The sequence below is a fragment of the Lithobates pipiens genome, unplaced genomic scaffold (genome assembly GCF_037356315.1).
Source record: "Lithobates pipiens isolate NorthernLeopardFrog02 unplaced genomic scaffold, aLitPip1_a1.2 Scaffold_19, whole genome shotgun sequence".
Lineage (NCBI taxonomy): Eukaryota > Metazoa > Chordata > Amphibia > Anura > Ranidae > Lithobates > Lithobates pipiens.
In genome coordinates this window covers 177184768-177198456 of record NW_027507764.1, presented here as the reverse complement: position 1 = coordinate 177198456, position 13689 = coordinate 177184768, and the positions used below count along the sequence as shown (strand labels likewise).

At 42.5% G+C, this 13689-nt stretch overlaps 1 protein-coding gene across 4 annotated transcripts in view; it reads right to left on the bottom strand.

The window, feature by feature from the left end:
* Positions 1-4640: 4640 nt before the first annotated feature.
* The window catches only part of ATP2C1 (ATPase secretory pathway Ca2+ transporting 1), a 204974-nt gene continuing 195925 nt past the window's right edge, over positions 4641-13689 (bottom strand). For all 4 annotated transcript variants that reach the window (XM_077491506.1, XM_077491504.1, XM_077491505.1 and 1 more), the window contains one exon: positions 4641-9076. In XM_077491506.1, coding sequence (XP_077347632.1) covers positions 8946-9076 — 131 coding nt within the window. In that variant the 3' untranslated portion in view covers positions 4641-8945. The remainder of the gene's footprint in view (positions 9077-13689) is intronic.

The window sequence follows — 13689 nt, the reverse complement described above, 5'->3', positions numbered from 1 at the left end:
AAATACTCTATTTGATGTGTGTGCTGCATAGCCTAAGATAGGGCACAAACCCTTTTGGATCTCAGATATCGCATGTGATTCGCACCTTCACGGCAGGCGCCGATCACATGCGATGCAAGTTCAGCCCCCCCTGAAATCGGATTGCATGGGTGGTGTGCGGGGCTGTATCTGTATCAGAACACGGCAATGTTAAATGAAAGCGGTTATTGCTGTTTCCCCCTGCTCTTTGAACATCCGAGTGGCACTCTCTCTCTCTCTTCCCCTCCGCGATCGCTGGGAGAAGGACTGTGGCTGCATGAGTGCTGCCGGCACTGGTGAGCTACAGTTCATGGAGGGAACCATGAATGCCAACATGTACTGTGATATACTGAAGCAGAGCATGATCCTCTCCCTTTGGAGACTGGGCCACAGGGCAGTTTTCCAACACGATAAAGACCCCAAACACACCTCCAAGAAGACCACTGCCTTGCTAAAGGTGATGGACTGGCCAAGTATGTCTCCAGACCTACCCTATTGCGCATCTGCTGGGCATCCTCAAATGGAAGGTGAAGGAAGGTCTTTAACATCCACCAGCTCTGTGATGTCATCATGGAGGAGTGGAAGAGGACTCCAGTGGCAACCTGTAAAGCGCTGGTGAACTCCCTGCCCAAGAGGGTTAAGGTAGTGTTGGAAAATAATGGTGGCTACACAAAATAATGACACTTTGAGCCCAATTTGGACATTTGCACTTAGGGGTGTACTCACTTTTTTTTGCCAGTGGTTTAAACATTAATGGCTGTGTGTGGATTTGTTGAGAAGACAGCAAATTTACACTGTTATACAAGCTGTACACTCACTACTTTACATTAAAGAAAAGTGTAATTCCTTCAGTGTTGTCACATGAAAAGATATAATAAAATATTTACAAAAATGAGAGGGGTGCATTTGTGTGAGATACTGTACCTTTGCACCACTTATATGTACAGTATCAGTTGTTTGAAGTGGCCACATCCTCTATTACCTACTGTACTATTCATATATCTAGTTGCAAGTGGTCATATCCTCCTAGCACCTATTTACCATTCATCTACTGTATCAAAATCTTGGAATACCCCTAAAGGTGGACTTTTAAAGCACTTTGAGTCAATATCAGACTTTTGAAAATACAAAAAGTTTTTTATTGAAAAGGTTAAAAAAAATTACATAAAACAGAGTACATAAATACATTGTTGATCCGTACATATACATGGTATTCAAAATACCCTACGCATTTCGGATAAAATAGATTTCCTTCTTCAGGGAGTATGTATATTGATAATGAATAATCTATTGAAACAGGAAGTAAAATATATGTTAGAGAGAGAGATTCCCATATTCAAGAGTGCATATATGTAATGTATTTACTAATACTTTACTTACATGTTTAGACCAGTGTGTTAGGTACACATTCCATCAGAGTATATGATTAAAAACACGACAGGAGGCCAGGAAAACTTATTGCAGATGGATGTTTTGCCCCCTTGAAGCCTTCAGATGCGATCACTCCGACAGTAGAGGCCAAATAGCGCATTTAGGACTGGTTGTTTTGCCCCAGTGTCTCTCTCGGGTTAGGAGCCTTTCAGCTCTTAACTGCCTACATACGCAAGGGACCTGGTCCCATTATAACATCCTGCTGGCTATTTGGCCTCTACTGTCGGAGTGATAGCATCTGAAGGCTTGAAGGGGGCAAAACATCCATCAGCAATAATAGTTTTCCTGGCTGTCGTGTTTTTAATCATATACTCTGATGGAATGTGTACCTAACACACTGTTATAAACATGCAAGTAAAGTATTAGTAAATACATTACATATAGGCACTCTTGAATATGGGAATCTCTCTCTAACATATTTTACTTCCTGTTTCAATAGATTATTCATTACCAATGTACATACCCCCTGAAGATCTATTTTCTCCAAAACGCATAGGGTATTTTGAATAACGTGTATATGTACGGATTATCGGTGCATTTATGTACTCTTTGTTTTATGTAATTTTTTTACCTTTTCAATAAAAAAATCTTTTTGTATTTTCAAAAGACTGATATTGACTCAAAGTGCCTTAAAAGTCCACCTCTAGGAGTATTCCAAGATTTTGATCTAACTTTGGATGTGGCACACAAAATTGTAGAATTATTGCCTCCCACATATATTGTCATTCATATACTGTATATCCTCTTTGTATCAATTGCTCAGTCTATTTTGGTTTGGTCATCATTCAGCTGCCTACAGAAAATACCCACAAACCCTTCTGAAACATTTATCTTAACCTAATTTTAATAGTGCAGTTTGTAACAAGTTTAGATACTCTTACAGCTTAGCGATTCCAGTGGATTACCCGTTTGTGTTATTTCTCCAAAAAATGAATAGCTTCATTTCACACAGCTCTGAAAGCCATGCTCCGATTGAATTTAAGGGGACAGATTATGCAATGCTGCCACTTAAAATAGATCATATCTGCCAAAAAAACACTGATGAAAAATAGGAGTACTTCCTAATGAAAACTGTATATTAGGCCCCTTTCACATTCCAACTTCCAAAAGCTTACAGAAATGGTTTTATACAGTATATATATTTATTAGGGATGCACCGATATAGTGGCTGTCTAAAGTTATCAGCTGAATTTTTTTTTTCAGCTAGAAATAAATAAATGGCAAAGAAGGCGACGATAATGGCATGCTGCGTCCCACTGACCTCAACGCAAAATCGCATCCCATTGACTTCAATGGAAAAAACACCAAAATTAAACTATTTAAAAAGAAAATTGTCAGTTTTTGGCCAAGTGTATCCTGAATTTTCATTTCATTGCACCACCATTTATTTCATATTCCCATACTAATTCAGTCATTGTCACTTTGTACTCTACTGGCAGATGGCAGCAAGTACTAATGCTTCCCACTGTAGATTTAATGGGGGAAGAAATATAGAAAACAGGCCTGGAAAACTCAACAGAAAGCTAGTTACAGTTTGAAAAAAAAAAAAAAAAAAAGACCTCAGTTCTGACACCTTTCTGCTGTTAACACACAATAAAACAGCAGGAGATATGCAGAACAGGAAGGCACAATCATCTGTTGTGCATGTGTCTCCTGGTGGTATTCTCTTCTCAGTCTCTGTTCCATCCACAGAGGGAAGCTATTCTTCCATCTTTGCCTCCAGAACCTCCATAGTTGGGAGAAAGTTAGCTGTTGCATATGGTGTCAGTTATGATATACCTGTCCAGAAAATAATTCTTACATTCAGTGAACATGTACTAGTTCTTCCTAAGGCATCTAAGAAGGTGAGGCTTTATGGCTGGTAAAGACCATCCAGATAGAATACTCTTCCCTTGGTGCTCTCCTCTCCTGGAGAGCTGAAGGTTCACTCAACATGGGGAATGTCAACTTCCTGGCCACCTTCTTCGAAAAGCTCAATGAAAGAAATCTGCAAGGCTAGCTTAGCCTGACTTTCATCATTTGGGTGTATGCGTCGGCCAGGGCTTTTGGTTCTTTCAGATTGGCATTTCTAAAAAACGAACCACTCCCTTCTGAATACATTTCTTCTGGACCATTCATTATGGGTCTGGACATGTATTTTATGATTTTGATTTTTTTTCCACCCTTTTGGCTTAATATTTACATCCCATGGCATGCGGACATAAAGGAGGCCAGAAAACAGAAACTGGTTATCATTTACATGCCAGGATTCTTGCTTTCTTTTTGTTTTTTTTTGGGGGGGGGGGGGGGGGGGGGTTTCTAGACTAGTCAGGAGGTTCCAAGGGGACCCATGAGATGCTGACATGGGGACTGGCCAGAAAATTAAAATTTTATACAAGATGACCATTTTCTGTTATTTACCATGATGACTGGTATTTTCAGCACCACTTATATTAGTCGTTACCGCTTGGTGACTTGAACTGGAAGGCCTAACCGTGTAAACAGCAGTAATGCACAGCAGCCAATGCAAGCAGTTTGTGACAGTAAGGAATAATTAAAGGCACCTGTAAGGCCACTTTCACATGGGCTTCAGCTTGCAAAAAAGCAGTGTGAACAGCACACTTTTATGCATATTTAAGCAAGCATTTGCAAAGATTTCAGCAAGCTTCATAGAGTTTTCTCTAAGTATTTAAAGCACCATTCTACTTCCATTTGTAAATATTATACATAGATCCTAATAAGTGCTAATTTTTACTTTAAACAAGCTACTAACAGGCTTTAAACAATCTTTAACTAGCAGCTTGTTTAAAGTGGAAATCAACAGTCATTAAGAACCCGAGTTCAACCATTACAAACTGGAGCTGAAGGCTGCTTTAAAATTGACAACAAAGCTTGCCGAAAGCGTTGCAAAAGCTTGCTGTTCAAGCACTGTTGAAGCCTGTGCGAAACTGGCCTTACCGTTTCAAAACAGGGATATTGTAAAAAGTTCAAAACTTTATTGTTCACACGTCTGTTGTAGGTCAGTGGCCCACTGGTAATAAATCATGAGTGAAAGTCTGAGATACACCTTAAAAAAAACAACACAACACTACAGTTGTGAAAGGCTGGCTGAGCACACAATCCAACCATGCATTTATAAGCTGGGCTCAGTGTAGAAGGCAAATAGAACATGCGTATTATGCTGGTCTCAAAAGTATTGATTTAGATTAATGTATCTGAACAAAAAAAAGGAAAGTTTTTATTTTCGATCGATTTTATAGACATTAACCAAAAAGGTGTACAGTATGATTGACAGATATAAAGTACATGGTAGCTGCAATATTATACAATTAGCTATGTAAAATGGTCAAATCTGAATGACAATACCTTAAAGAAACATTGCAGTGTATCAGTAAAACAATAAAGTGACCCTGTCCCTATCTGGAAAAAAATAAATAAAACTAGCAGCAGCCTGTTAAAAAATAAAATAAAAATAAAAAAAACATAGCTGTTTGGTGGGTGACAACTCCAAACTTTACTTTTTTGGATACCAGTTCCAACTGTAGTTCAACAGGGGTCTTCAAACTATGGCCCTCCATTTGTTCAGTAACTACAATTCCCATCATGTCTAGTCATGTCTGTGAATGACAGTTATACAATGCCTAATGGGATGTGTAGTTCTGCAACAGCTGGAGGGTCGTAGTTTGAAGATTCCTGTTCTAGAACTTTATGGAGTGTCAAGGGCTTGGTCCCCCTCTGTGCGATGTGGTCCCCCCAAGGCTGCCCCTACCTCACTAATGTGTTCTGTAGTGATGTTGTAGCTGGCAGGTAGGAGAACTGTGCACAGGGGGACCAGGTAGGGGAGCGACTATTGTAATTCGCCACCCCACAACAGGAAAAAAATTATTAATATTCTTTTGACAGGCTGCAGCTGTGTTTTTTTTTTTTTTCAGGCAGCGAATGAGTGACTTAAATAGTTCAGTTGCAAGAGTAGTTCTGGAACATTTGATAATTTTTTCCTTGCTTCTTGGACCTTCAGTATTAGATGCAGATAGCAGTAAGGACCAGTGCAATGAGAAGCAGTAGACAAAATAATAAGGGAAGAGTTAACACATAAATGCTGCACTCATGACTTAACTGTACTGCTTTTCATCCAATTAACTGTCTCCTATGTGTAAAGTGCATATACGTCAACACAGATAACTCACTTGCAGCATTTCTCAATGTGTCCTGGTAACAACTCCTTCATGTTTTCCAGGCCTCTATGTAGAATTGCGGCTATGCTATTACATACATACATACATATATATATATATATATATATATATATATATATATATATATATATATATATATATATTTATAGAGAGAGATTTTATAATTATATATACGGTATATATATATATAAAATCTGGCAATGGAGATGCTGTTAGCCGTGGATGGGCACATTTACTGATATCCCACCTACAAAGCTGAAGATGAGAGATCCATGTGTATGGTTAGGGCTACACTGGTGATTAAAGCTCACTAGTACCAAGCTATTAAACTACTTTTTTTTTTTTTAATGTCTGAGACATCAACATATGATATCGAATAGTTCAACACATCTACCTGCTGCTGGCACTGTAGGATTGAGGTGGCGCTGAGTGGGTGACCCATAGGCCATAGTTATACCTCATTTATCTATTAAACTACACGTTGGCAGACATCTCATTGATTTCAGTATAAAAAAAAAAAATTGTGTCATTTTACACATGTATGCCAACCTGCATTGCAGTATACAATTAACAGCTCCTTTCACCTTAGAGACTGAAATATTGAGAGACAAAATATACAGTATGTGTCCGATAATGCCGTATTAACTGCATAAATCAGGCCTATTGCAGTCACCCGTGATTCCACAAACAGCGGAGGGCACAGCAGACAGCAGCGACTGACAATCACCAGCTCTCTGCTCAGGGATCAGTGAGAACTGAGTGATCAGCGGTATTTGATCGCTCAGTTCTCAATCTTAGAGCCAGCAGGGGGCCGATGCTGCATCCACCTAGGCAAGTAGAATTCTTAAAATAAACGTCTCTTAATAAAAACACACTATTCTGTTATTGGTATTTATACACAGCACTGAATAGTAAAATGTGTGAATTCCAAGAAAACAAAATTAGGCAGGGTTATGTTAGATAATAAAACCGGTTTCTGTCTTTTTTTTTTTTTTTTTATAGCTATAATTGTCTGCTAAAACAAATCATTAATTCAGCTAAAGAGCTGTGCTCAGATGGAAGTGGCAACACCAGTCAAGGCAGCCAAACTAATATAAAGAAGAATTTGAGCAGGGGTTCAAAGACGTGTGGCCAGGGGCAAAAGCAAGTGGTTGAGCTATAACTCCCTGTCACAATTAACAGGCAGTATCCTCATTGAACACATAACATGAATGTGGCAGCCCCTCAACCTCTCTGCAACTGTGTGCAACGCACATAGTAGTGGAGTGGTGGTTCGGCCTTTTTTTGTAGGATTAAAACAGGAGGTGAAGAGGCGACACATCTGCCTGCCAACCACACATTGCATTTTAGAGGGGTGGCAAGGTCTGCCGCAAACAAGAACAAGCTTTTAGGTTCTGAAATACAAATGGTTGTTCAATAGCTGATTTATATAATAAAAAAGGGAGAATCTAAACAGCAGCTCTAATGTGTTGCTATGAGACTATTCAATTTTGATTTCAAACATCTCGATTCTGTTGACAATTTAAATGTAGTAAAAATGTTAGCAGTAATGCTAACCTGCAGGTCCGTTGTTATGCCTGTCCTTGTGGGGCCCAATGGACCCCTAGCTCAGGCAGTATATGAGGGCTCAACTTTGGCCCAAGTTGTAATTAAGTTATACCCTAAGGCTGGGTTCACACTACTGCGAATTGGATATAGGTTTCTCCGCATCCAATTCGCATGTCAGATTATGACATGTCTGGAGCGGCTCCGGTGCGAATTGCACAGGAGTCCTGTGCGTCTTTCTGGTCTGTTTCAGGTCAGAATTAAGCCAAAAGTTCAGGCAGAAATCAGACCTGAAACAGTAAATGGAGACACACCGGACCCCTGCTGTGAGCCGCTCCATGCTGCGGTGTGAACCCAGCCTAAAATTAAGCCCTGTCGCTGGTCAGTTGACTGTGAAATGGAATGTTCACTGCCTACAGAGTCTGTCTTTTTTCAGCTGAATAACAGGAGGCGGGAGGAGGTAGGCTTTAATCTTTATTTGGGCAGAAGTCAAGGGCCAAAGTCTAGACCTGAGATCCAATGCTCCCTTCAGGGACAGCTCAATTTGATGAAAACTTTTTTTTTTTTTTTTTACATTTTTTAAAAACATGTCATACTTTTCTGCTCTTGGTTTTGCACAGAGCAGCCCTGATCCTCTTCTTCTCAGGTCCCCCTCTGGCACTCTTGGCTCTTTCCCCCTTGATTAGTGCCCACAATAGCAAACTGCTTGCTATGGGGGCACTAGTGCATGCTTGCTCTTGAGCCCTGCACCAATTCGTCCATGAAACAGAGCTGCGGCTCAGCCCCGACCTCTGCTCTCTCCTCATTGGCTCACTTGGCTGTGAGAGATAACTGTGTGATAATGTAGATGGATGACAAGTACGGTGGCGAGGAACAGGGGGTGATAGAGGGGAAATGGCTTACATATTTATAGCCCCCTCCCCTTTCTCTTTCTAGCAGTGTTGCCAGATATCAAGTAAAAAAAATGAAAAATACCTGTCTTTAAATTAGTCCAAGTGAATTAATATGTTTTAAAGACAATAAATAGCATAATATATTAATTTGCATTTCTCAAGGAGAATTTAATCAGAAACAAAACTACTAAAACAAACCAATTTAGCCGTCCTGGCTTTGCAGTTCAAAGTGAAGGTGCTCTTTAAAGTTTGAGAGTACTGAAAACAAGCAAAAACAAACATACTGTCCAGTGGCAGCAACCTGCACATATAGTCCTCTCAAGCGACATATACACAAGGCTGAAGCTGTGATATTCAAAATAAATACAGAATAAGAATATGGTCAAAAGGAAACATGGCACATCATGTGCGTTTCAACTAAACGGCTTCAAAGACATTAGAAAACATTTTCTTTTAGTAATAAAACCCCATAAAGTGGAATATAATTATATCATTATGTACATATATATATTTATTAAAAAAATCTCTGACTACATACGTAAGCGGTTTAACTGTACAAAAACCCTCAAACCTAAGTTTTGGTGGAGAGAGAAAAAAGGCATACACCACAGAATAATTGTTCCTCCTTTATCACTGGTCTCTGCAAGACATCAAAAATCCTTGCAATACTTGTATGGTTCTTTAACCGTTGGGCTGCAGTTCCTGCAAATTCCACTTGTAGCTTGGTGCCTTACACAAGTCCATTCTTGTCAGCTGTGAAGACTACACAGAAAGCCGCAGCAGGTTTCCTTTCTTGCAAGCCATTGGAGTACCTTGGAATTGAAGCACCATTTCCCCCGTATGCAGTTAAAAAAAAAGAAAAAAAAAAAGAATGCAATATGCATCATACTTCAAGAAACAAAGAGTACGGTGATCCTTTGTGCTTCTGAACACCCTCTCGACTCCGCTCAACTTTTTTAATGATTTCCGATACAATACATACAGTAGACGTCAATCCCATTAGGAACAGCAAGTCTGAAATGTAGAACAATTAGATATGATATTGCTAAAACCGTAATGTAGTTGGGTACACAGTGATAGGAGCATTTGCAGTTTAACTTCAATTATATATATCAAAATGGCAAAACTTTTTTTACTTTTCGTTTTGGAGACTCAAACACGTGAGAAGGTGAGAGGAAATCTGTCCAAACTGAGGGCGAATCTCTTCTGTCAGAAGTCAGCTTCCCCTTTAGAAAATTTCCCATCACCACCTACTCTTAAATCTTGGATTTTTTCATCTTTTTCATTCTGTGACATAAATCACCATGCAAATAGAGAGGATCTACCCGAAAGAACAGATAGCATTAAAAACATAACAGAAGAAAGTGCCAGCACTTAACCAATCAACCTCAGGATTTTAGGAGTTTTTTTTGCAAGAGCAATTTACAGCTACACAGAGTAAACCTTAAGGCCCCTTTCACACAGGGCTGTCTGTTTTTACTCCGCTTGCTCAGCATGGAACGTTGATCCCCGCTGAGCCGGCAGATGACAAGTCCATCTCTGCACTCTGCAGGGACGGACCTGTCAGATATCTGCTCTCCCCTATGGGGGGGGGGGGGGAATGGGATGATTACAGACAGACAGGTGGATGGAAAATAGGGTTTGAATCAGTCTGGATTTTGCAGAGCGTATCGGATGTCAGCGGATATGTCGCCTCGGACATCCGACGCTCTATGGAGCGAACGTTCAGATCCGCTCCGGTCCACATGTGTGAAAGGGGCCAAAAGAAACTTTTTTTTTTCCCCCATTTTGGATAGAGCAAAGGAGAGTTATAACTGTAAGGTTTATTTTTGCCATCTTTGTCCTATTTTGGAGATTTACCGTCACTTCCTGCCCCATAGCCCAACAGGAAGTGAAAGGAAAATTTCTGGAAGGCAAGCCCTTGGGAACTCCAGGTCACCAGAACTAGTGTCCCCAGTGAAAGAGTCCCCCTTTATTACTTTTCTAGGGACAAACCAAAATTTGGGATTTTATTTTAACTTTGCCTTTCAGTGATAATGGTAAACAGGACAGATAGAGAGGGTGAATCTTGCTAATGGGGGCGCAGACAGAAATATACAATGCCTTGAAAACGTATTCATACCCCTTGAAATTTTGCATGTTTTGCATTATTTCAACCAAAAACTTAAATGTTTGAAATTTTATATGATAGACCAACACAAAGTGGCACATAATTGTGAAGTGGAAGGAAAACGATAAATGTGTTTCAAAATTTTTTGCAAATAAATATGTGAAAAGTGTGGCGTGCATTTGTATTCAGCCCCCCCCCAAGTCAACACTTTGTAGAACCACCTTTCACTGCTAAAACAGCTGCAAGTCTATTTGGGTATGTCTCTACCAGCTTTGCACATCTAGAGAGTGAAATATTTGCCCATTCTTCTTTGCAAAATAGCTCAAGTTCTGCCAGATTAGATGGAGAGCATCTGAACAGCAATTTTCAAGTCTTGCCACAGATTCTCAATTGGATTTAGGACTGGGCCATTCTAACACATGAATTTGCTTTAATCTAAACCATTCCATTGTAGCTCTGACTGTATGTTTAGGGTCCTTGTCCTGCTGGAAGGTGAACCTCCACCCAGGGGAGGGCTGGGCCAGGGGGCAGGGATGCAATTGCCCCCTGGGCTGCTCTGATATGTGGTGGAAAAGGCTGCTGTGTAGTCAGCTCAAAACCGCAACATGCACAGTTCTTGAGCTGGCCGAGTCCAGTACGGTGAGCCAGCGATGTCTTCATGTCAGGGCTGACAGCACAGCCCCGCCCCTCCCTACTCCACACCATTGGCTGGCAGAGGCTGGACCTGCTCTCTGCTCATTCTGAGCAGTTGGCTGGAATCCAGTGAGGCTCCTGGGAGGCTGGGACCATCCAAGTGAGCTCCTCCTCTCTGCAGCCAAAGAGTTTTTTTCTAGCAGCCTGTGCCAGTACCTTGCCCTCCTAGGGCTAGGTGGTATGGCTCTCACTGACATGCTGCTGTTTGGCTGCAGTGCTGGTGTACTGGCAGTCATCCTGCATGTTGCCCCTGGGACATAGAGGATGCACATTTTTACTGCATGTTCTGAAAGTGCACAAAACATCCTGCATGCTGCATGTTGGTGCACTTTCAGAACATGCAGCAACAATGAGTAACCTAAAAGAAGTCTGAGGGGGTGTGACACCCGCACTGCAGCCAAACCGCAGCACACCAGTGTGAGCCTAAATGCTTGTATTCACTTGCAGCAGCCACTGCCACTCCTCTGAAAAGTGATCCATGCTCAGGTCACTTTTCAGAGGCATTTGACAGGCAGAGAATAGTTGATATCACATTTCATCCCTGCCTGCTTTAACCCCCCTAAATGCCAATCTCTGCAGGTAATGACACAGTTCACTTTGTACTCCACCTTATTTCCATTACTCTCTGTAGGTATTAGATGTGGTCTCACCTTTTTGTTTGCACATCTAATGCCAAAGGGTTCTTTCACACTGGGGCTATGTGGGCGGTAGTGGTACAGCGCTGCTCGTTTTAGTGGCGCTAGTGGGGCACTTTTAACCCCCACTAGTGGCCAAAGAAAGTGTTAAAAACGGGCGTGTTGCATTCATTTCAATGGGCTGGGCACCTCTCCCAAACCGCCCCAATAATGCTGCTTGCTGGACTTTTCAGAATGTCCTTCAAGCGCACCGCCCCAGTGGGAAACCTGGGGTGGCATAAGAAGCGCTTTACAGGTGCTATTTTTTAGCACTAAAACACCTGTACAGTGCCTTCAGTGTTAAAGGACCCTAAAGAGAGTTCTGGAAATAAGGTGGAGTTCAAAGTGAATTTCTACACCTAAGTGGAGCCCCCCTTTCAGAAGATTTGAGGATATTATTAAACCCAGAGACTGGTGGACTTAGGCCACAGTAGACAGATTGAAATTCTGCCGGTTCAGCAGACATTTCAATCTATCTCTGTGCAGACTGGTTGTACAGAATTTGACTCCATCAACTGACAGTACAACCAGCGTGTCTTTATGTTTTTTAGCGATCAGTGCTGGCTGCTATAGCTGCCAGCAGTGATCACTGTATTCTGATGGAAACTTTCACCTCAGAGCACACACCGACACACGGCTCTTACGGAAGCTTGGTAATTCAATTTCTGGGCTTCCCTAACATTACAGCCCTGTGGGGCTGTGACCAAGTATGGGCAAGAGCTGGGATATGACATTACTTACCTCATGTCCCTGCCACTCCTAAACCTGCTCCACTGCAGCACCTGGCCCACAATGCCCTTAATCTGGCCTGTGCTCCGGAATGCACCTGCATGTGCATTTCTTACTATCCGCAATTGAGACAGGAGGAACCTGCACCCTGGTGAATCTGGTGTTCATGCTGGGGAGACAGCAGGACTTGCGTGTTTAGCCTGCTGCGCTCACTGTGACTCTCAGCTACTCTGCTTGCTTGGCTTGCCCAGTGGTGTGGTGCTCACTCACCAGAGAAGCTCCGGACTCCACAGGTAGTGCTTAGTGTGGTGGCAGTGACAGCACAGTCTTTAATCTTCATCTTCCTGCAGTCTCATTGGTCTGTGTACTGGGTGTGGGGAAGGGGCAAGCTCTTTTTCTCAGTCTCTCTGGGGGCAATCATGCAGTCTCTTTCTGAGAGACTGCTACATTCTCTGAGAGACTGCTCCACTTCACACTGCCTGTACAGAGACTGACTGCTTCACAGTGCCTGCACAGAAAGTGACTGCTCTCTCTGTGCAGGCAGTGTGAAGCGAGGTCTGTGCAGGCAGTGTGAAGCGGGGTCTCTCTCTGTGGAGGCAGTGTGAAGCAGTCTCTCTCTGTGGAGGCAGTGTGAAGCAGTCTCTCTCTGTGCAGGCAGTGTCAAGCAGTCTCTCTGTGCAGGCAGTGTCAAGCAGTCTCTCTCTGTGCAGGCAGTGTCAAGCAGTCTCTCTCTGTGCAGGCAGTGTCAAGCAGTCTCTCTCTGTGCAGGCAGTGTCAAGCAGTCTCTCTCTGTGCAGGCAGTGTCAAGCAGTCTCTCTCTGTGCAGGCAGTGTCAAGCAGTCTCTCTCTGTGCAGGCAGTGTCAAGCAGTCTCTCTCTGTGCAGGCAGTGTCAAGCAGTCTCTCTCTGTGCAGGCAGTGTCAAGCAGTCTCTCTCTGTGCAGGCAGTGTCAAGCAGTCTCTCTCTGTGCAGGCAGTGTCAAGCAGTCTCTCTCTGTGCAGGCAGTGTCAAGCAGTCTCTCTCTGTGCAGGCAGTGTCAAGCAGTCTCTCTCTGTGCAGGCAGTGTCAAGCAGTCTCTCTCTCTTTGGGGCAATGTGGAGCAGTCTCCCTCTCTCTCTGTACAGGGAATGTGGTGTAGATGGGTGGTGAGCTGATTCAGTGGTTCAATGGGCCACTTGACTGGACTTGCCCCCCAGGCCTAAGGCTGCCAGCCCTCCCCTGCCTCCACCCCAGTCTCAAGTCTTTTGTAGACTATCAGACTTTCTTCTAAGATTGCCTCCATCCATCTTTCCATCAACTCTGACCAGCTTCCTTGTCCCTGCTAAAGAAAAAGCATCCCCACATCATGTTGCTACCACCACACTTCACGGTGGGGATGGTTTGTTCAGGGTGATGTGCAGTTAGTTTTCCGCCACACATAGC